Genomic DNA, 23,941 nt, shown 5'->3' with positions numbered 1-23,941 from the left:
CCAAATTCACGGGTCACTGCTGCCACCTCTGGGCCAACCATCTCCACTGCAGGTGGAATAGTCAAATCCATCATCGATGCATTCCTGCCATTTCCACGGGCAAACAGAACATTCTTCTCACGACTGAGCTGCCTCTTTGAGTCATAGAATGATACAGCATGGAAACAGGCCCTTCCAGCCAACTTGCCCCATCTACACTGGTCCCGCCTGCCTGCGTTCGGCCCCTGTCCCTCTAAACCTGTCCTATCCACGTACCTACACAAAAATGCTGGAGAAACTCAGCGGGTGCAGCAGCATCTATGGAGCGAAGGAAATAGGCGACGTTTCGGGCCGAAACCCTTCTTCAGACTGATGGGGGGTGGGGGGGAGAAGGAAGGAAAAAGGGAGGAGGAGGAGCCCGAGGGCAGGGGGATGGGAGGAGACAGCTCGAGGGTTAAGGAAGGGGAGGAGACAGCAAGGGCTAGCAAAACTGGGAGAATTCAACGTTCATGCCATCCGGACGCAAGCAACCCAGGCGGAATATGAGGTGCTGTTCCTCCAATTTCCGGTGTTGCTCACTCTGGCAATGGAGGAGACCCAGGACAGAGAGGTCGGTTTGGGAATGGGAGGGGGAGTTGAAGTGCTGAGCCACCGGGAGTTCAGGTAGGTTATTGCAGACTGAGCGGAGGTGTTCGGCGAAACGATCGCCCAACCTCCGCTTAGTCTCCCCGATGTAAATCAGCTGACATCTAGAGCAGCGGATGCAGTAGATGAGGTTGGAGGAGATACAGGTGAACCTTTGTCGCACCTGGAACGACTGCTTGGGTCCTTGAATGGAGTCGAGGGGGGAGGTGAAGGGACAGGTGTTGCATTTCTTGCGGTTGCAACGGAAAGCGCCCGGGGAGGGGGTGGTACGGGAGGGAAGGGCTACTATCCACGTACCTGTCTAATTACCTATCCACGTATTACCTATCCACATACCTGTCTAATTGCTTCTTAAGCGTTGCGATAGTACCTACCTCACCTACCTCCTCCGGCAGCTACTTTCATACACCCACCACCCTTTGTGTGTACAATGGTGGAGTTGTTGCCTTACAGCACGAGAGACCAGGGTTCGATCCTGACTACAGATGCTGCTGTCTTTTCTCCAGAGATGCTGTCTGACCCAATGAGTTACTCCATGATGGGCCTGAGTGAGTCCCACTGCAAATTGGAGGAGCAGCACCTCATATTTCGCTTGGGTAGTTTACACCCCAGCAGTTTGAACATTGGCTGGTCCAATTTCAGGTAGTCCTTGCTTTCTCCCTCCTTCCCCTCCCCTTCCCAGCTCTCCCACAGCCTACTGTCTCCGCCTCTTCCTTTCTTCTTCTCACCCCCACATCAGTTTGAAGAAGGGTCTTGACCCGAAATGTCACCCATTCCTTCGCTCCATAGATGCTGCCTCGCCCGCTGTGTTTCTTCAGTTTTTTATCTACCTTCGATGAATTACCCTAGCTCTTTGGGCCTATCCAGTTTAAACCAGCCTCTGCAGTTCCTTCCTACACACTTGTAATCCTGAGGAATGGTCTCAGTTCGAAGCCCAACAAGGGAGCTCGGGAATATAGATTCAGATAACTAAATAAACTTAGTTATCTAAAATGTCAATAGTGGTAATTCTGGTAGAAAACTTTAAAGGTGATCACAATGGGATTTTACAAAGAAGAACTTCCAATCCTAAAGGGTTTGTTGAAACAAGGAAATGCAGGTGCTGGTCTACCTAGGAAAGACACAAAATGCTGGAGTAACTGAGCGGGGCAGGCAGCATCTCTGGAAAACGTGGATAGGAGACATAGAACGTAATTGTGAAGCCGGAGGAAGGAATGCAGGAAAAGGGGGAGGAGAGAAATAGGTGGGAGTCGAGGTGCGACACAGGGGATGGAGATGGGGAGAAAGAGGATCGAGGTGGAGACAGGAGAGAGGAAAGGGGAGGGTTGAAAAAAGTTACTTAAAATTGGAGAATTCAATGTTCATCTTTGGTCGTCTTGTTTTACCGTGGACTATAGAGAGATGCCCCAAGCTTTTCTCAGCGTCTTTGTACCAATGTTGACATGGATTCTAACATGATTGATTCATTCATTGAAAGATACAGCATGACTGAGGACGACTGAGTCCACACCAACCATCGATCTTTCATTCACACTAGTCCTACCTCATCCCAATTTTACGATTGTTGGGCTAATTTGCAAGCAGAGGCCATTTAGCGTACATACCCGCACGTCTTTGGGACGTGGGAAGGAAATCAGAGCACCCGGGATAAACCCACACGGTCACAGGGGGAACGTGCAAACTCCACAGAGACAGCAGCCATCGTCAGGATTGAACTCTGCCACTGTGAGGCAGCAACTCTACCGCTGCGCCAGCGTGCCGCCTCATAGTATCTCTAAACTAAACGGTGGCGCAGCAGTGGAATTGCTGCCTCACAGCGCCAGGGTTCAATCCTGACTACGGATGCTGGCTGTGCGGAGTTTTGTACGTTCTCCCCTTGACCTGCATGGGTTTTCTCCACGATCTTCGGTTTCCTCCCACACTCCAAAGACTTACTGGCTTGTAGGTTAATTGGCCTGGGTTTGTATACTTGGTATAAGTGTAGATTGTCCTTAATGTGTGTAGTGTGGTGTCAATGTGCGGGGATCGCTGGTCGGTGCGGACTGTGTGGGCTAAAGGGCCTGTTTCCGCGCTGTATCTCTAAAAAAAATTATATATATATATATATATATATATAAACAAATGGGCGCAAAGTATACACTGTTCGGGCAGTCAAGAACTATTCCAATTTCGACAGAGAATAGTGATGCATCGCCCTCGAGTGGTGAAAGCCTGCATAGCAACAGCAACAACTGCACAGAGTCCAGAAGAACAATAAATAACACTGTCACTTGAAAAGTTAAATTCCAGTCTCACAATGCAGGAGAACAAAATTCAGGATGTCAACCAGCCATAGCAAGATGCAGCACGGAAACAGACTCTTCATCCAACAGCTGTCCGCACAGAGTTTGTACGTTCTCCCTGAGTACTGCGTGGGTTTTTTCCCCGAGTGCACCGGTTTCCTCGTACGTTCCAAAGACGTGCAGGTTTGTAGGTTGTGTAGGATGCTGGTTTACACCAAGGAGAGACACAATTGCTGGAGTAATTCAGCAGGTCAGGCAGCATCTCTGGAGAAAAGGAATAGGTGACGGTTCACGTCGAGACGCTTCTTCAGACTGGAAGATGACTTCGGTCTGACCCGCTGAGTTATTCCAATAGATCCTGGTCTTAATAGATGGAGCTTTGCCACAGAAGGCTGTGGAGGCCAAGTCAATGGATATTTTTAAGGCAGAGATAGATAGATTCAATAGACAATAGGTGCAGGAGTAGGCCATTCGGCTCTTCAAGCAAACACCGCCATTCACTGTGATCATTCACAATCAGTACCCTGTTCCTGCCTTTTCCCCATATCCATTGACTCCGCTATCTTTAAGAGTATCTAACACTCTCTTGAAAGCATCCAGAGAATTAACCTCCACTGGCTTCTGAGGCAGAGAATTCCACAGATTCACAACTCTCTGGATGAAAAAGTTTTTCTTCATCTCCGTTCTAAATGGCCTACCCTTTATTTATAAATTGTGGCTACTGGTTCTGGACTCCCCCAACATCGGGAACATGTTTTCTGCCTCCAGCGTGTCCAATCCCTTAATAATAATCTTACATTTCAATAAGATATCCTCTCATCCTCCTAAATTCCAGTGTATACAAGCCCAGTCGCTCCATTCTATCAACATATGACAGTCCCACCATCTCGGGAATTAACCTCGTGAACCTACGCTGCACTCCCTCAATAGCAAGAATCCTTCCTCAAATTTGGAGACCAAAACTGCACACAATACTCCAGGTGTGGTCTCGCTAGGGCCCTGTACAACTGCAGAAGGACCTCTTTGCTCCTATACTCAACTCCTCTTGTTATGAAGGCCAACATTCCATTCGCTTTCGTCACTGCCTGCTGTACCTGCATGCTTAATCATTCTTGATTAGTACAGGTGTCAGGGGTTATGGGGAGAAGGCAGCAGAATGGGGTTGAGAGGGAAAGATAGGTCAGCCATGATTGAATGGTAGAGTAGACTTGATGGGCCGAATGGCCTTATTCTACTCCAATAATTAAGAGCAGATTGGATCTTACCTTTTCACCGACGGCGATGCAGGCCTTTGAGTCCAGGTCCCTGGGAGGGCTGCAGAGAGAATAAACAAAATGGTTTCAGCTACAGTGTTTCCCTAATCACTAACAAGATCAATTTAAAGAACGGTGGGTGGAACGTTAGCGCAGCTGGTAGAGTTGCTGCCTCACAGCGCCAGAGGCCCAGATTTGATCCTGACCTTTTGCACATTCTCCCTGTGACTACGTGGGTTTCCTCCGGGTGCTCAGTCTGAAGAAGGGTTTCAGCCCGAAACGTTGCCTATTTCCTTCGCTCCATAGATGCTGCCTCACCCGCTGAGTTTCTCCAGCATTTTTATCTACCTTCGATTTTACAGCATCTGCAGTTCCTTCTTGAACATAAACTTATCTCTTGTCTCCACATTCATTTACGTACATCTATAGAAGGAACTGCAGATGCTGCTTGACACCGAAGATAGACACAAAATGCTGGAGTAACTCAGCGGGACAGTCAGCATCTCTGGAGAGAAGGAATGGGTGACATCTTGGGTTCGCCTGAAGAAAGGTCTCAACCCGGAACATCACCCATTCTTTCCCTCCAGAGATGCTGCCTGTCCCGCTGAGTTACCCTAACTTTTTGTGTCAATTTTCTTGTTTCTTTCTGTCGTCTGAAAGTTTTGTGTCTCTGTTCGAGACCCTTCTTCAGACCCAACACATCACCCATTCCTTCTCTCCAGAGATGCTGCCTGTCCCGCCGAGTTACTCCAGCATGTTGCGTCTATCTTCGTTTGCACACAAACCAACTTCAAGGAAAAATCCTCAAAAGTGACCACAGGAGAAATAGTGATGGGAAGAAACTACGTTTAAATCCGAAAATAAATGTCAAAGTAGGGATAGGCATTCTCTGTGTCCACGTCACCACCACCCTTTGTGACCCCGGCACCTTCCAGCCCATCAATTTTTGTTGGGTCGGGTGTTTCCCTTAGTTACGATCTCAGTTCACAGGAAGGCCCTACCTTGTAGGAGGAACAAGTCTCATTTGCCAATTGATAGAGTGTCATCGAGTCATAGAGTGATACAGTGTGGAATCAGGCCCTTCGGCCCAACTTGCCCACACCGGCCAACATGCCCAACTACACTAGTCCCACCTGCCTGCGTTTGGTCCATATCCCCCAAACCTGTCCTATCCATGTATCCAAGACTATTTCTTAAACGTTGGGTTAGTCCCAGCCTCAACTACCTCATCTGGCAGCTTGTTGCATACACCCACGACCCTTTGTGTGAAAAGGTCACCCCTCGTTAACCAGTTCGTTCTGTATGACATCCAACTCTCTGCCCTCTACCCATTAGCAATGGTAGATACAAAGTGCTGGAATAACTCAGAAAGTTGTGGAGGCCAAATCAATTGATCCATCATATGATATTTATATGTTAAATTATATATATTATAAATTAATATTACATGACTGCAGTTCTTGATAACCTTTTATCACCAGTCGGGGTATTTATTGCAAAGAGAAAGAATTTCTTTAGTCGGAGGATGGTGATTTTGTGGAATTCATTGCCACAGACGGCTGTGGAGGCCATGTCAGTGTCTATTTCTAAGGCGGAGATTGGCAGATTCTTGATTAGTATGGGTGTTAGTGATTATGGGGAGAGAGTTAGATCAGCCATGATTGAATGGCAGAGTAGACTTGAAGGGCCAAATGGCCTAATTCTGCTCCTAGAATGTATGAACTCAGCAGGACAGGCAGCATCTCTGCAGAGCAGGAATGGGTGACGTTTCGGGTCGAGACCCTTCTTCGGTGAAAAAGAACATCACCCAAAACAAAGTATTATCCAAAACCCAGTCTGAAGAAGGGTCCCGACCCGAAACGTCACGTATCCATGTTTTCCAGGGATGCTGTCTGACCTGCTGAGTTACTCCAGCACTTTGTGTCATTTTCTCTAAATCAGCATCCACTGTTCCTTGTTCCATTATCCCAAACCTTCGTTCCAATCACTGAACTATCACCATGCAAAAAGTGGCCAATCAGCCCATGAAGTCTATTCTGGCCCCTTACAGATCTTTAAAAAAAAAAAACAAAGTACTGGAGTAACTCAATGGGTCAGCCGGCATCTCCGGAGGAAATGGATAGGTAGCATTTCAGGTCTTAACCCTTCTTCACACAGGAGAAGGGTTCCAACCCGAAACATGGTCTATCCGTGTTCTCCAGAAATGTTCCCTTACCCACTGAGTTACTCAAGCACTTTGCGCTTTTTTTTTTGTAATGCAGCATCTGCAGTTCCGTGCGATTCCCTTCCAGATCTATTCATTCCTGTTACCTGGTAAATCTGAAAAGCATTGCGTACTGGTCCCATTCATAAGTTCTAGGAGCAGAAGTAGGCCATTCGGATATCAAGTCTACTACCCCATTCTCCTGCCTGCTCCCCATAACCCCTGACACCCACACTAATCAAGAATCTGTCAATCTCCACCTTAACAAAATCCATTGATGGTCTCCACAGCCTTATAATTCCACAGATTCACCACCCTCTGACTAAAGGAATTCCTGCTCATCTCCTTTCTAAACGTACGTCCTTTTATTCTGAGGCCGTGGCCTCTGGTCCTAGACTCTTCCACTAGTGGAAATATCTTCTCCATGACAGTCAGTATGTTCCAGGATGAGTCGCACTCTGGCCACCCCCTCTTCTCTCCTCTCCCGTCAGGCACAAGTTATAGAAGTGTGAAAACGCACACCTCCAGATTTGGGGACAGTTTCTTCCCAGCTGTTATCAGGCAACTGAACCATCCTACCACAACCAGTGAACAGTGCTGAACTACTGTCGATCTCACTGTTGACCCTCGGACTATCGTTGATCGGACATTACTGGCTTTACCTCGCACTAAACGTTATTCCCTTATCATGTACCTGTACAATGTGAATGGCTCGATTGTAGCCATGTATTGTCTTTCTGCTGACTGGATAGCATGCAACAAAAGCTTTTCACTGCACCTCAGTGCACGTGACAATAAACTAAAGTAAACTCTGCACAAACTCCATGATGTTTTGAATCTCGGCAGGACAGCCTGGAAGGGAACAACCCTCACCCCTGCCCACGCCAGCTTTGAGTAACTGCGATGAGTTGGTTACTTACGTGGGACTTTCCTGCGGTTGCTCAAAGACAGCCTTTGACAGTTTCAGCCCACGGTTCTTTTTCTTACCTGCAGAGACACAAGCGAGAGAAGGCGTTATATAATGAGGCACTGTAAGGTGCTGGTCAGGCCGCATTTGGAGTGCAGTGAGCAAATCTGGGCCCCATATCTGAGGCAAGATGTGCTGGCTCTGGAGAGGGTCCAGAGGAGGTTTACAAGAATGATTCCAGGAATTAGTGCATTAGCTTATGATGAGCGTTTGTCGGCACTGGGCCTGTACTGGCTGCAGTTTAGACGGTTGAGGGGGGACCTCACTGAGACTTACAGAATAATGAAAGGCATAGATAGAGTGGATGTGGAAAGGATGTTTCCACTAGTGGGAGAGTCTAGGGCTAGAGCTCATCGCCTCAGAATTAAAGAGCGTTCTTTTAGAAAGGAGATGAGGAGGAAGTTCTTTAGTCAGTGGGGAGTTAATCTGTAGAACTTTTTGCCACAGTGGGCTGTTGAGGCCAAGTCAGTGGATATTTTTAAGGAAGAGATGCACAAATTCTTGATTAGTTGCTACCATACAGCGCCAGAGGCCCGGGTTCGATCCTGACTACGGGTGCTGTCGGTACTGCGTTTGCACTTTCTCTTCGTGACCTGCGGGGGTTTTCTCTGGGTGCCCCGGTTTCCTCCCACACACCAAAGACGTACAGGTTTATAGGTTAATTGGCTTGGTATAATTGTAAATGCGTAGTGTTAATGTGCGGGGATCGCTGGTCAGCCCGGACTCGGTGGGCCGAAGGGCTTGTTTCCGTGCTGTATTTCTCAACTAAACTTAAATACTTTATACTGAATATGGCTGCAACTGAACAATACAATAAAAAAAGTCACTTGACCTTACAGGCTAACTGACCATGCTTCCTATTGTTGAAGTAGTTTCGGAAGTAGGTCACAGTTTAAGACAATACGATAAAGCACTAGGAGTTATCTGTTCTCATATTTTTGCCTCAATGACCTTGCAGGAACACCTCAGGTATGGCTGGTTTCTGGAACTGATTGAAGTTCTGCCAAGCCGTTCCGCACTCCCCTGTGGAAGTCCATCTGCAGCACAGTGTTTACGCAGTAAAACACTCGGACACCACACTCTTCTCCAGCATCCAGTGAAACACCATCACTCTCTTGTAAGGAATAAGCTGCCAGAGGAGGACATTGAGGCAGGGACTATCCCAACGTTTAAGAAACCGTTAGATACATGGATAGGACAGGTTTGGAGGGAAATGGGCCAAGCGCAGGCAGGTGGGACAAATGCAGCTGGGACATGTTGGCCGGCATGGGCAAGTTGGGCCTGTTTTCATGCTAGGACTATGACTATTTCCCACAGAAAAGGACAAGCTAGTGGACAGATTGCTCTTGCAGTAAGATAATGGCTTGATTGCAAGATGCTGGCAAGATAGGGGAGGTGCAACAAGACCTCACTCGGTGTGCTTGTTCATTAGTCACTGAATGTAAGCATGCAGGTTCAGCAGGCAGTGAAGAAAGCCATTGCGAGAGGATTTGAGTTTAGGAGCAAAGAGTTGTACAGGGCCCTGGTGAGAACGCACCTGGAGTATTGTGTGCAATTTTGGTCTCCTAATTTGAGGAAGAACAATGGACAATAGACAATAGGTGCAGGAGTAGTCCATTCGGCCCTTCGAACCAACACCTCCATTCAATGTGATCATGGCTGATCATCCCCAATCAGTACCCCGTTCCTGCCTTCTCCCCATATCCCCTGACTCCGCTATCTTTAAGAGCCCTATCTAGCTCTCTCTTGAAAGTATCCAGAGAACCGGCCTCCACCGCCCTCTGAGGCAGAGAATTCCACACTCACAACTCTCTGTGTGAAAAAGTGTTTCCTCATCTACTTTCTGAATGGCTTACCCCTTATTCTTTAACTGTGGCCCCTGGTTCTGGCCTCCACCAACATCAGGAACATTATTGCTATTGAGGGAGTGCAGGGTCGGTTAATCAGGTTAATGCCCAGGATAGCAGGACTGACATATGATGAAAGAATGGGTCAACTGGGCTTCTATTCATTGGAATTTAGAATGAGAGGGGATCTTATTGAAACATATAAAATTCTTAAAGGATTGGATAGGCTAGATGTAGGAAAAATGTTCCCGATGTTGGGGCAGTCCAGAACCATGGGTCACAGTTTAAGAATAAAGGGTAGGCCCTTTAGGACTGAGATGAGGAGAAAAGTCCCATAGAGTTGTGAATCTGTGGAATTCTCTGCCACAGAAGGCAGTGGAGGCCGATTCATTGGCTGTTTTCAAGAGAGAGTTAGATTTAGCTCTTAGGGCTAACGGAATCAAGGAATATGGGAGAAAAGCAGAAACGTGGTATTGACTTTAGATGATCAGCCATGATCATATTGAATGGCGGTGCTGGCTCAAAGGGCCGAATGGCCTACTCCTGCACCTAATTTTCTGTTACTATGTCTCTAAGATTGCATTTTTAGCCTTTACATTGGAAAACATACAGAGGAGGTTCACCAGGTTGATTCTGGTGACAAACGGGTTGAATAAAGATTGAGCCCACACTTATTGGAGTTCAGAAGAATGATAGGGAACAGAAGTAGGAGCAGGAGTAGGCCATTCGGCCCATCAAGTCTACTCTGCCATTCAATCATGGCTAATCTATCTTTCCCTCTCAAACCCATTCTCCTGCCCTCTCCCCATCTTGTGGGTGGGTGTGGGTGTCGGGGGTTGTGGGGAGAAGGCAAGAGAATGGTGTTGAGAGGGAAAGATAGATCGGCCACAATTGAATGGTGGAGTAAACTTCATGGGCCAAATGGCTTCATTCTGCCCCTAGAACTTATGAATCTTTATTCAAACTCTTTGCCCCAAGAATCAACCTAGTGAACCTTCGCTGTATTACATCAAATATAAAGATGTCATTCCTCTAATGTAAAGACTAAAACTGTATGGACTATTCATGTGCAATCTTATCAGCATCCTACAATCAAGCCATTAGCCTTGTTAAATATTTACCGCATCTGCAAACTAACCATTTGTGCTTCATCAACGCGCACTCCAGATACTGTTGTATCACAATATCATGTCGTTTCAAAGCATTTTAATAATCGTTTGCTTTCCCATTGTTCCTTTCAAATTGGATATTTCCCCACATTATACTCCACTTCACCACTTCATGTCCCTAGCATGTGTAGGATATTGTTAGTGTGCGGGGATCGCTGGTCGACGTGGGCCAAAGTGCCTGTTTCCACGCTGTATCTCTAAACTAAACGGTATTTCAGCCGAGGCCTACCCAGTGTTTAGTGAAGGGCTGGCACAGCTGTCCGGCTTTTTCATGCTGTGACTTGTGAATTAGGACAACAATCCCAGCAGCTTAAAATAGACTTATCAATTGGCCCTACCACTTTGGATATTTATGTACATATTTGATCTTTTCCTGCACAACTTGTGCCATTTAGTATAAGTTCCCTTTCCTATTCTTCCATCCAAAATATTTCACTTTCCATTTTAGTTTCAGTTTAACTTAGAGATAGAGGGCGGAAAATGGCCCTTCGGCCCACCGAGACCGTGCAATCACCCACACACTAGTTCCATCCTTCACACTAGGAACGATTTACAGAGACCAATTAACCTACGAACCTGCACGTCTCTGAAGTGTGGGAGGAAACCGGAGCACCCAGAGATAACCCAGGAAGAACCTGCAAACTCCACGCAGACAGCACCCGAGGATGGCACTCATAGGAGCAGAATTAGGCCATTCAGCCCATCAAGTCTATTCCGCCATCTAATCGTGGCTGATCTATAATACCTTCTCAACCCCATTCTGCTGCCTTCTCTGTTGAGCCACAATGACACCCCTTAAAATTTAACATTATTTCTTAGGGTTAAATTTAACCTACCACACATTTCAGTTCCTGAAGAACTTTACAATCTTCATCAGTGAATTTTGAGTTACACAACATTCACCATCTTACTAATAAATTCAGATTTGAACACCCTGCTAACGTGTTCTCACTTGTCATCACCTGTGAACCTTCGGCCCACAACAGCAACACATCGAAGATATGATGGGTCCCTTTGACCTCTGACCTTCAGCACGCACTTCATGGGAACATAGTCAAAGAGAAATAGACCCAAGGCCATGGGAAATATTTGGGATGGGACTGTGCGGCACGGTGGCGCAGCGGTAGAGTCGCTGCCTTACACCGCTTACAACGCCGGAGACCCGAGTTCGATCCCGACTGCGGGTGCTGTCTGCGCGGAGTACATACATTCTCCCCGTGACTAGATAGATAGATAGATAAATACTATGTGGGTTTGCTCTGAGATCTTCGGTATCCTCCCACACTCCAAAGACGTACAGGTATGTAGGTTAATTGGCTGTGTGTATGTGTAAATTGTCCCTAGCGTGTGTAGGATGGTGTTAGTGTGCCGGGATCGTTGGTCGGTGCGGACTCAGTGGGCCGAAGGGCCTGTTTCCGCGCTGTATCGCTAAACTAAACTAAAAGACGGTGATTTCAAAGTTTGGTCAAAGAAGGGTAGTTTTAAGTAAGGTCTGAGAAAGAGGAGTGGGACATGGAAGAGTTGAGGGAAGATGAACACTTGGGCAGCTTTCAAGCCAGCGGTATGAATGTTGATATCTTTAATTTCAATTAACTCCTGTATTCCCTCCCTCCTCCCCTCTCCCACCCTAGTCGTCCCAGCAGCTCCACTAAACGCATCCTTGTATCCCCCTCTTGTTATCACTTCTTCCCTAGCCAACAACGGGCCATTATGGGCTACACCCTTCCTGAGGTCATCTCTTGCCGCCCTCGATTTGGTCTGGCTTTTTCTGGCCTCCAGTTTATTCCGCTCCCCCACCACCCGCCCCCACCTCTACTTCCAGTCTAAAGAAAGGTTCCAACCTGGAACGTCACCCGTTACTTTTCCACGGAGATGCTACCTGACCCGCCGAGTTACTCCAGGATCTATCTTCAGTGTAAACCAGCATCCGCAGTTCCTTCATACACACAGGGTTTGGGCAAGGATCTCTAGGGCGATTGCAAAACCTCTGGCAGTTAAGGGCCTGTCCCACTTACGTGTCCTTGGCACGCAAATTACGCGATCTCGTGGTCGCGTTGAGCCACGATGGTCCCGCGAAGGTCGGGCGCGATTACATGCATACGCACAGCCGTCTGGAGCGCGTTACGTCATTTGAAGATGGACACAAAGCCGGAGTAACTCAGCGGGACCGATGCATCTCTGGAGAGAAGGAATGGGTGACGTTTCGTGTCGAGACTCTTCTTCAGTCTGAAAAGAAGGGTCTTGACCCAAAACGTCACCCATTGCTTCTCTCCAGAGATGCTGCCGGTCCCGCTGAGTTACTCCTGCATTTTGTGTCTATCTTCAATTTTCTTGGCCCCGCTCTGGGATAGAAGTGGGGGCGGATCCGGACCGCAACGGCCGTGAGCCTCAGGCCGAGTTCGGCGATCGTTTGCCTGCTTCTGCTGCTGTGGAAGGTGAGACGTTGCATCGCGCCAGGGTCTTGGGCCTGTCCCACTTTGGCCGTCAGTTCCACGACTGGCCGTTGGCGAACGAAGATTTCGGTCACTACAAAAATTTCTGAGCCCCGCGCGTTGTCGCGCACAACTAAATACCCCTCAGCACTTCTAAGTGGGACCGGCCCCGCACGGCCATACGATGCCCGTGCGCCTCAACGCGACCACGAGGTCGTGTAATTTGCGTGCCAAGGACACGTAAGTGGGACAGGCCCTTTAGTCCCACAGTCTGATGCCCAGTGGAAACACATCCCAGAACACCTGGCCGTGGACTATCTCGTACCAGCAGGCTTAAGGAGTCACTTGATTGTCCAAGAGACTAATCCTTTTCACATAGTTAGTTAACATTAATGTAACCGAGGGCTAAGCTGTGGTGTAGAATCCTCAGTGTCCATAGAAAGCATCTGCACTTGAAACCCATGCTGTCAGAGTGAGAAAGTGAAAATACCCCACAGACAGCACCCGAGGTCAGGATCGAACCCGCGTCTCTGGCGCCGCGAGGCAACTGCCCTACAAGATGCATCTCTGTGGCACTTTATTTCCTCGATTCCTGATTGGGGCGAGGTGCTGCACGACCATAGACCATATCAAAGAACACGATCAGTGCAGTGTCACAGAGGGTACATTAGGGGCTTGGCTGTATCTAAGCTGCATTAACAGCCATGCCTTTCAGAACAGCTCCAAAAAAAATGTCATCTATGCAATGCAACGATAAACATGCACGCTTGGTGTTTTAAAGATGCACTTCTTCGTAAATTATGCTTTTCATATTTCACCAGCACTGTGACCAAACTGACACAAAGCGCTGGAGTAACTCAGCGGGTCAGGCAGCATCTCTGGAGAACAGGGATAGGCAACATTTCGGGTCGGGATGCTTGTTCAGACTCTGACGAAGCGTCCCGACTCGAAAAGTCACCCATCCATGTTCGCCAGGAATGCTGCCTGACCCGCTGAGATACTCCAGCCCTTTGTGTCCTTTTTGTGTAAACCAGCATCTGTAATTCTTGGTTTCCGCTGCTGCCATATTGAGCGTGTAGGCAGGAACTGCAGATGCTGGCTTACACAGAAGATACTGATCCTCACTTGTGGACCCAAGGCAGGTCAAGGGGAGAGAGTGAAAGTGAAGGATGACCAACTCTCCGCTTGGCCAGTGAAAGGCACAAACCAGGCAATGGGCCGTGAACCTTTGGAAACCATCCTTCTTCCTCAGTCAATAGGAGAGCAAAGTTGTTGCAAGGAACGGCATGTGCTAATGAGTGGGACAATAATCTTCAAGAGAAACAAGAAATTAAATTGAAATTCAAACCACAGGAAGGGCTAAATTAGCTTCTTCCAGTATAAAGGATAGAGTGGATGTAATGAGGATGTTTCCACTAGTGGGAGCCTAGGACTAGAGATCATGGCCCCAGAATTAAAGGACATTCTTTTTAGGAAGAAATGAGGAGACATTTCTTTAGTCAGAGGGTGGTGAATCTGTGGAATTATTTGCCACAGAAGGCTGTGGAGGCCAAGTCAGTGGATATTTTCAAGGCAGAGATAGATTCTTGATTAGTACGGGTGTCGGAGGCTATGGGGAGAAGGCAGGAGAATGTGGCTAGGAGGGAGAGGTAGATCGGCCATGATTGAATGGCGGAGTAGACGTGATGGGCCAAATGGCCTAATTCTACTGCTATCACTTATGACCTTATGGCCTTACATACTCTACATTTGGAGATGGCCACCAGGGAAATATTGGAGTTTAGAGACACAGCGCGGAAACAGGCTCTTCGTCCCACCAAGTCCATGCTGACCAGCGATCCCCGCCCACGAGCACTATCCTACATACACTGGGGACAATTTATCATTTTTACCGAAGCCTATGAACCTACAAACCGGTACAGTTTTGGAATGTGGGAGGAAACCGAAGCACCCGGCTAAAACCAACGCGGTCACGCGGATAACGTACAAACTCCGTGCAGACAGCACCCGTAGTCAGGATCGAACCCGGGTCTCTGGCGCTATGAGGCAGCAACTCTACTGCTGCGCCACCATGCCCCATTTTGTTTAAACGTTTCCAATATCTTTAGAAAATAACAACCAGAGCATTTAAAAGACATTTGGACGGGTACATGGAAAGGAGAGGTTTAGAGGGAAATTGGCCAAACGCGGGCAGGTGGGACTAGTGTAGATGGGGCATCTTGGTCGGCAAGGGCAAGTTGGGCCGAAGGGCCTGTGTGACTCATGACTCTATGACTCAGAAACTAAAAATCACACTGATTCTGCTAAAGGTCGACCCACCTCAGAAACGCAAAAGAATCTTGGTACTTGCCTGACCCTGGCTTTATGTATACAAGAAAATACTGGACATTCTGCAATTGTACTCAAGAGTAACAGATCACATACAAAAGCAGGAGCGGCCTTCAATGTTAAGCCTCCAACTATGAGTTAAGAGACTAAAGTAATAAGTTATGTGGCTGGGCCAGTAAACATAAACCATTTTTAAAAATATCAATTTAGTGTCAAATGAGCAATGAAAGGGAATCGCAACGTAGGAAGGAACTGCAGATGCTGGTATCAACCGAAGATAGACACAAAAAGCTGGAGTAATTCAGCAGGACAGGCAGCATCTATTGAGTGAAGGAATGACTGAAGAGTCTCAACCCAAAACATCACCGATTCCTTGTCTCCTGAGATGCTGCCTGTCGTGCTGAGTTAATCCAGCTTTTTGTGTCTATCAATGGTCCCTGGTCCAAACTGAGCGGAAGGTTTCTCTGCCATACTCATCCCGTGAAGCAGAGTGGTCCCTGTGAAACAACTAGTCCTCAGGAGGTGAATCCTGGGGCCCAGCCACAATGTTCAGACAGACACAAAATGCTGGAGTAACTCAGCAGGTTGGGTACCATCTCTGGAGAACATGGATAGGTGACGTTTCGGATCGGAACCCTTCTTCGCACTCTTCTAAGCTTGAAGAAGGGTTCTGTCCCAAAACGTCACCTATTCCTTTTCTCCAGAGGTGTTGCATGACCTGCCGAGTCACTTCAGCATTTTTATGTTTATCTTTGGTATAAACCAGCATCCGGAGAGACTTTTGACAACGTGTCAACCATTTCTAAATGTCTCCAATAATCAAATAATTAAATTCAAATTTTCCCGGGGTGGGAATGTCCAACACCAGAGGGCATAACTATAAAGTGAGTGGGGGAAAGATTAATGGAGGTGTGCGGGGCAAGATTACTTTACACACAGAGACAGGTGGGGGCCTGGATTTCACAGCCATGTGGAGGCAGATGCATCGTGGTATTTCAGGGGCTTTTAGATAGGCGCATGGAAGTGCAAGGAATAGCGGGATATGGATAGTGGGGCTGATGTCTGACGAAGGGTCTGGACCTGAAACGTCACCCATTCTTTGTTTCCAAAGATGCTGTCTGACCCATTGAGTTACTCCAGTACTTTGTGTCAATCTGTGGTAATGTTGGGATCGCCTGTATCAAAAATGATCAAATTGATACACCCCGTGCAGTGTGCATCTCAGATGTTACAATATAATTACAGTTGTTTATAGTGTCTTGAAATTGAAATTTGAGATTTTGGGGATTTCAAAAACACTTGATTATTCAAAGTTTCACTAATTGAATTTAGTTTAGTTTAGAGATACAGTGTGGAAACAGGCTCTTCAGTCCACCTAGTCCAGCGATCACCTGTACTAATTAACCTTGAAACCTGCACGTCTTTGGAGTGCGGGAGGAAACCGGAGCACCCAGAGAAAACCCACGCAGGTCACGGGCAGAACGTACAAACTTCGTACAATCAGCACCCGTAGTTAGAATCGAACCCGCATCTCTGGCGCTGTGAGGCAATTCTATCGCTGTGTCGCCCACGTTAATCCATATAGTGCCGGTTCATCAATTTGTTTCACAATGTGTTGCAATTCTGTAAAACACCCAATTCTATTTGGAACATGAAACAATGTAGTTCTGACATCTTAATTACAGGTAGTTAGTAAACGTTAAATAAAAATAGCTCCAGTGAGAAATAACTGGCTAGTTATACACAAGAACTATGTGACACTATAATTCAGAGCAAAACAATAATTTTAGTTCATCTCTGCCCCATCTCTCTCTTCGGGACACTAAGTGCTGGAGTAATTCAGCAGATCAGGCAGCATCTCTGGAGAACATGGATAGGTGGTGTTTCGGGTCCCAAGATGCTGCCTGACCTAATGAGTTACTCCAGCACTTTGTGACGTTTTGTGTATTAACCAGTATCTGTGGTTTCTTGTTTCCACGTTTGGACTGTCTCCATGTACCCTTCATGAGAGCATAAAAATTGAATGAAGCAATACCACAGAATGAAGCAATACCACAGATGCAACACATTGTGGCACAGCGGTAGAGTTGCTGCCTTACAGCACCAGAGACCCGGGTTTGATCCTGACTACGGGTGCCGTCTGTATGGAGTTTGTACGTTGACCCCGTGACCATGTGGGGTTTCTCCTGGTCCAACATAATCCTCCCGCACTTCAAAGACGTATCAGAAGGTGTGAATCACCAACATCAAACGTCACATTATTGCCCTCACAACAATCTTCTGATTTAAGAGCCTTTTGAGAAACTCTGTTCAGGAGGACGTTTAGACATGAGACGAGAGCAAGTTGAAAACATAACATGAAAAGGTCTGCGGTGTAATTAATCACTTCTGACAAGGAATTCAAGCCAAATATTTGGGGGGGGGGGGGTAAAAGATTGGAACTAGACAGAGGAAAAAAGACGCAAAAAGATCAATCTCAAAGGAGAGTATCTGCCATTGTGTTTTGTGACTGGTAATACATCATATCTCAGGTATCATTTTACTGCTGAAACGTAGGGAAAAGGAAATGAAAGTGGTGCAGCCAAGGAGCTGGTAAAGCAGGAAAAGCAAATGATAATAACCCAGGGTCAGATATTTTCATGTGGTGCAAGCGATGAAAGTATAAGAACTGTGGAATGTGAAGCCTCTGTCCTGCAAAGAGAAGCAAGCAGCTCGGTTGTAAAGCTTGTTATTTCAGTTCAGTTCAGTGTCACATGTACCGAGGTACAGTGAAAAGTTATTTGTTGCGAGCTATCCAGTCAGAACAGCAATACATGATTTTAATTGAGCCATTGATGGTGGAAAGATACATGATAAAGGAATTACGTTTAGTGCAAGGTAAAGCCACCAGAGTCCGATCAAGGATAGTCCGAGGGTCACCCATGAGATAGGTAGTAATTCTGGACTGCTCTCTGCTTTCGGGTCGGGACCCTTCTTCAAAGTCTGAACAAGCTTCCCGACCCAAAATGTCACCTATCCATGTTCCCCAGAGATGCTGCCTGACCCGCTAAGTTATCCCAGCACTTTTGTGTCAGTTTGGTATCCGTGTTGGTGAACTTATTTTAATGTGAAGAGCACATTCTATGAAGAAGTGCATCATCAAAGTAGCAAGCTTGCATGTTTATAGTTACATTGCACAGATGCCATTTTTTTAGCTGACCAAGGATAGTCCGAGGGTCACCAATGAGGTAGATAGCAGTTCAGCACTGCTCTCTGGTTGTGGTAGGACGATTCAGTTCCTTGATCATTAGGGTCACAAGTGAAAAGAGCAGAATTCCTTTTCTCCAGAGATGCTGCCTGTCCCGCTGAGTTCATAAGCTCTTGAGTTCTAGGAGCAGAATTAGGCCATTCGGCCCTTCAAGTCTACTTCGCCATTCAATCATGGCTGATCTATCTCTCCCTCCTAACCCCATTCTCCTGCCTTCTCCACATCCTTTTCACATCCAAGATATCTGACACACTCTGCCAGAAATCACAAACAAGTACCATATTAAAAATAAAGACTTCATGCTTGTGGCTTAAATAACCTAGGTGCTCAGTGGCTTCCCAATGCAGTAGGCTAAAGGAACTTTCTCATCCACGCACTATATACTAAGGGCGGAGGATTTGCTTCCTTACAGTGGAAGAGACCCAGGTTCGATCCTTGACTATGGGTGCTGTCTGTACAGAGTTTGTACGTTCTCCCCGTGATGGTGAAGGTTTTCTCCGGCTGCACCGGTTTCCTCACATATTCCAAAGACGTGCAGGTTTGTCGGTTGTATAGGAAGGAACTGCAAATGCTGGTTCACACCGAAGATGCAATCCAGCTTTTTGTGTCTATTTTCAGGGTTGTAGGTTAATTAGCTTCTGTAAATGTGTGGTAAATAATATTTTATTATTCGTCCCAGCTTTAAAAATCCTCAAAAAACATCTACGTAGTCAGATTAGTAGGTCTTTAGTAACCATCAGAGCCCAGGTATAGCGAATCAAGAAAAGTTATAAGCGCAACTTTTAATCAATATTTTCAACATTTACGGAACAGAAAATAATATTTGAAGCATACCCTTAAAAAAAATGAAAAACAGAATTATGATCGACATTCATAATTTGTTTTTAAAAGAGCCAGAGGTAACCTATTACTGCACAAGACGCCTATAAATCTAGCTGAGATTTTATGCAACAAATATTTTCAGGGCAAATTACTGCAAGAATACTTTGTCTATACCTAAAACTCCCAATAGTTTGTGTAGGAAGGAACTGCAGATGCTGGTTTTTACCGAAGATAGACACAAAATGCTGGAGTAACTCAGCGGGTCGGTCAGGCAGCATCTCTGGAGAAAAGGAATAGGTGACGTTTCGGGTCACAACCCTTCTTCAGACCCTCCACCCTGCAGACTCTTTTCTCCAGAGATGCTGTCTGACCCGCTGAGTTACTCCAACATTGTGTGTCGACATTCCCATTAGTTTATTTAATGTGGTGGAGAAGGTTGCTAAACAGCACCCCTAGTGGTGCTGCACGGAACCCCAGCATCTCCTGCATTTGTGACTGATGGTGCACGTATTTGAAGTTACAGGTAACCCTCGTTATAACAGAGCATGGGAGGGGGAAATGGTGTCCATTATTGCTGATTAAACACTACAACCTCCAATAAGCTCTGAACTACATAGACTATTATTGGGTTTTTTGTATGTGCATATGTTTGCATCTGTGTGTGTGGGTGTGTGCATGTGTGTGTATATATATATATATATATATATATATGATCTATATACATGTGTATTTGTGTGTATGTGTATATATATTTACACGCACACAACTATTTTTTCTCTCGTTTATTATATTGTTTACAGTGTACTATGTTTATATATTCTCTTGTGCAAGAATTCTGTTGTTCTATCTGGGACATATTATAATAAAACACTCTTGACAAAGGGTGGTGGATGTATGGAACAAGCTGCCAGAGGAGGTAGTTGAGGCAGGGACTATCCCAACATTTAAGAAACAGTTAGAAAGGTACATGCATAGGACAGATTTGGAGGGATATGGATCAAACGCAGGCAGGAGGGATTAGTGAAGCTGGGACACGTTGGCCGGTGTGGGCAAGTTGGGCCGAAGGGCCTGTTTCCACACTGTATCACTCTTTGACTCTTAAGTGTGAAAATGCACACCTCCGGATTCAGGGACAGTTTCTTCCCAGTTATCAGGGAACTGAATCATCCTATCACCAACTAGAGAGCAGTCCTGAACTACTATCTACCGCACAGGTGACCCTCGGACTATCTGTGATCAGACTACTGGATTATATCTTGCACTAAATGTACTTCACATAATTCCCTTTATCATGTATCTGTACACTGTGGATGCCTCAATTATAATCATGCATTGTCTTTCCGCTGACTGGTTAGCTCAGTACATGCGACAATAAACCAGACAAACTATTACCAAGTGATAGATTCACTCCAATCACCTAGCAGTCAGTGTATGGATCAACGAGTTGTTTTCAAATACAAAGTTGCTAAAATTGTATTTTTGTGACTGCTAGTTGAAAATACTAAAGGCTGTTTGTTACAATGTTCAACAGAGTAGCATTGCACAAGTGTCTATCGAAGCTATTGCTTGTCAATTTCAATGACCAGCCACAGTGTAACCAGTAGCCTGTGGTTCTTATAGAGACAGCGGTGTTTGATTACTGGAGGGCACTCCCTCCATTATAACCAAAATCTGTTGTAAAATTATTTAATTATTTCTTCTATGTAAAGCACTTTGGTTTCAACGCGAGTTGATTTAAACGTGCTTTATAAATAAAATGTACTTACATACTTACACTGTGTTGTGCTTGCTGGAGCCTCTTTGTGTGACTGGATATGCAATGGCACCTTGAAAATGGAACTGTCTTGAAACATTGCAAGAAAATCTTCCGCGACAATAAAAAGCCCAGAGTACGATTACGACATAAAACTGAATGTACTGAATTGTTCTGGATGGACACAAAGTGCTGGAGCAACTCAGCGGGTCAGGCAGCATCTATAGAGAATATGGATGGGCGACGTTTCAGAACGGGGCCTTTTTTTTAATTCAAAGCACAAAATCGAACATGTTAGAAGATTGAGGGGGGATCTTATAGAAACTTACAAAATTCTTAAGCGGTTGGACAGGCTAGATGCAGGAAGATTATTCCCGATGTTGGGGAAGTCCAGAACGAGGGGTCACAGTTTAAGGATAAGAGGGAAGTCTTTTAGGACCGAGATGAGAAAATCATTTTTTACACAGTGGTGAATCTGTGGAATTCTCTGCCACAGAAGGTAGTTGAGGCCAGTTCATTGGCTATATTTAAGAGGGAGTTAGATGTGGCTCTTGTGGCTAAAGGGATCAGGGGGTATGGAGAGAAGGCAGGGATGGGATACTGAGTTGGATGAACAGCCATGATCATATCGAATGGCGGTGCAGGCTCGAAGGGCCGAATGGCCTACTCCTGCACCTATTTTCTATGTTTCTATGTCTCTGTGCTAGAAACTGCATAATTGGGAAAAAGTGTACTGTAGTACACAGACAAAGCAGTTCCCACAAAAACCAATGTATTACCTATTCAGATTCAATTATTCAATACTTACATATATGGTACACAGCCTTACCCTATACCAGGAGTTCTCAACCATTTTCATCCCGTTTACCCCTGGCAACTTTAATAGTACATAACAATGTTATTTCACTTATTTATGAACCACTAATGATGAACAGATACCGGTATACCAGAACCAAACACAGTCAGTCAATGAGAAAAAATATGTACAAATCCAGAATCAACAAATTTTACCCTCTGGGAGTAAATTTACCCCAGGTTGGGAACCCTTGCCCTGTACAATTCAAGTATCCAAAAACAATAATGAATAGGCTAGCTCAACCTTGTGACAAAATCCTATACCTCTCGTTTCCATTTCCCCTGACGCTAGTCTGAAGAAGGGGCTCGACCCGAAACGTCACCCTTTCCTTCTCTCCAGAGGTGCAGCCTGTCCCGCTGACTTCCTCCAGCTTTTTGTGTCTATCTTCAGCACATTCAGAAACGGGTTCTTTAGGTCATAGAGCAGAATTAGGCCATTTGGCCCATCGAGTCTACTCCACAATTTCATCACGGCTGATTTATCTTTTCCTCTCAACCCCATTCTTCTGCCTTCTCCCCATAACCTTTGACACCCTTACTAATCTACTTTAAAAATACCAAATGCCCTCCATTTTCTGTGGTTTTAGTGCTGAACAGAGAACAGATATATTTCAAAGAAATTCTTCCAGCATTCGATGACTGAATGTGGCAGAACAGTGAACGATGCGGCAATGTATTTCACTGTAACAAGATTCCTTCTAGATAATGTACAAAGAGGGTAGAAGAGATCCACGAGTGGATGAAGAATCCATTACAGACTTGATTCATGAGCCAACTCATGATAAGGGGCGACACAGTGGTCGGGTTCCATCCTGACTACGGATGCTGCCTGTACAGAGTTTGCATGTTCTTCCTATGACCGCATGGATTTCCTCCGGGGGCTCCAGTTTCCTCCCACACTCCAAAGACGTGTAGATTTGCAGGTTAATTAGGCTCTGTAAATTGTCCCTAGTGTTGGATAAAACTAGTGTACGAGTGATCGTTTGTCGGCATGGACTCGATGGGCCGAAGGGACCATTTGATCGTTGTATCTCCAAACGAAAGTCATGTAAATGTTTATTGCATCACATTTAGAGAAAACATATCAAATTTTTTTTTCTGGAAACTGCATTGGTTCAATTACTATCATTCCTTCGTTAATTATATAATTATTTTACATTAAATATTAAGTACCAATGCCTTCCTCAGATGTTTAGCAATTCCAAGAAAGCTATACTTTCTGTGAACCATCATGACTCTTAACCAAAGAACATTTCCTCTTAAATTCCGCAATGTCATTGGATTCTCTTAAATTGCTAAATTATTCCTTAACGCAAACAACTAAACATAAATTGGTGCATTACTTAAGAAAGAGACCTTTGAGATGTTACTTAATTGAAACGCTTTGTATCAGTTTAATAAAATCTTGAATCCGAGTGCCTTTTCAGCTTCAGCTTTTGGGACCCTATTCCTGGAGAAACTCAGCGAGTGAGGCAGCATCTATGGAGCGAAGGAAATAGGCAACGTTTCGGGTCGAAACCCTTCTTCAAATGCTTTATGACTTGAAAAAACTTGAAATGCTTTATGGGGTGTTTTGCCCAGTTAGTTGTATTTTATTATGGAAGAAAAACTAATGCATTTGCTTAAAGGCTTTTTTTTTAAATTAAAAAGGTCATTTTGCCAACTAAAAGGCAAAAACCCATTAAATTACCCATAACAATAATAATAGCCAAGCCCCTCAACACAATCATCAACATTCAACTCCTGCAAACTTCCTAACAAGGAAATACCAACTATACCAAGCAGCTATGGTGTGACGTTTAAGGTAACAGATGAAAGGACTAATGGAGCATTGAGGCATTTCTAGATAGCGGAAGCAATGATTTTCAAAGAAAATATCGGTGAGCATTTCATGTGCCATTACTTTCAAAACTATAAACCTACAAGAGTTAGCCTCAACAACTTTTCTTGCCCCAAATACACATGATGAAATGAGTGACCTGCCTCTAAGTTTACATGATCTTATATGCAATACCTTTGAAACAAAAATCCACTCAATATTATTGAACTCTCTGAATCAGTCCGAAGAAGGGTCTCGACCCGAAACGTCACCTATTCCTTCTCTCCAGAGATGCTGCCTGAGTTACTCCAGTATTTTATGTATACACTCAATATTTTTG

At 45.5% G+C, this 23,941-nt stretch overlaps 1 protein-coding gene across 1 annotated transcript in view; it reads right to left on the bottom strand.

The window, feature by feature from the left end:
- The window catches only part of map2k6 (mitogen-activated protein kinase kinase 6), a 59,248-nt gene that overhangs the window by 31,549 nt on the left and 3,758 nt on the right, over positions 1-23,941 (bottom strand). Inside the window, exons 2-3 of the mRNA XM_033044299.1 lie at positions 7,283-7,349; positions 4,172-4,220 (exon numbers count right to left, since the gene is read on the bottom strand). Of these exons, the coding sequence (XP_032900190.1) occupies positions 4,172-4,220; positions 7,283-7,349 (116 nt within the window). The remainder of the gene's footprint in view (positions 1-4,171; positions 4,221-7,282; positions 7,350-23,941) is intronic.

This window comes from Amblyraja radiata, chromosome 26, assembly GCF_010909765.2.
Source record: "Amblyraja radiata isolate CabotCenter1 chromosome 26, sAmbRad1.1.pri, whole genome shotgun sequence".
NCBI lineage: Eukaryota > Metazoa > Chordata > Chondrichthyes > Rajiformes > Rajidae > Amblyraja > Amblyraja radiata.
This window is presented reverse-complemented; position numbering and strand designations above follow the sequence as displayed.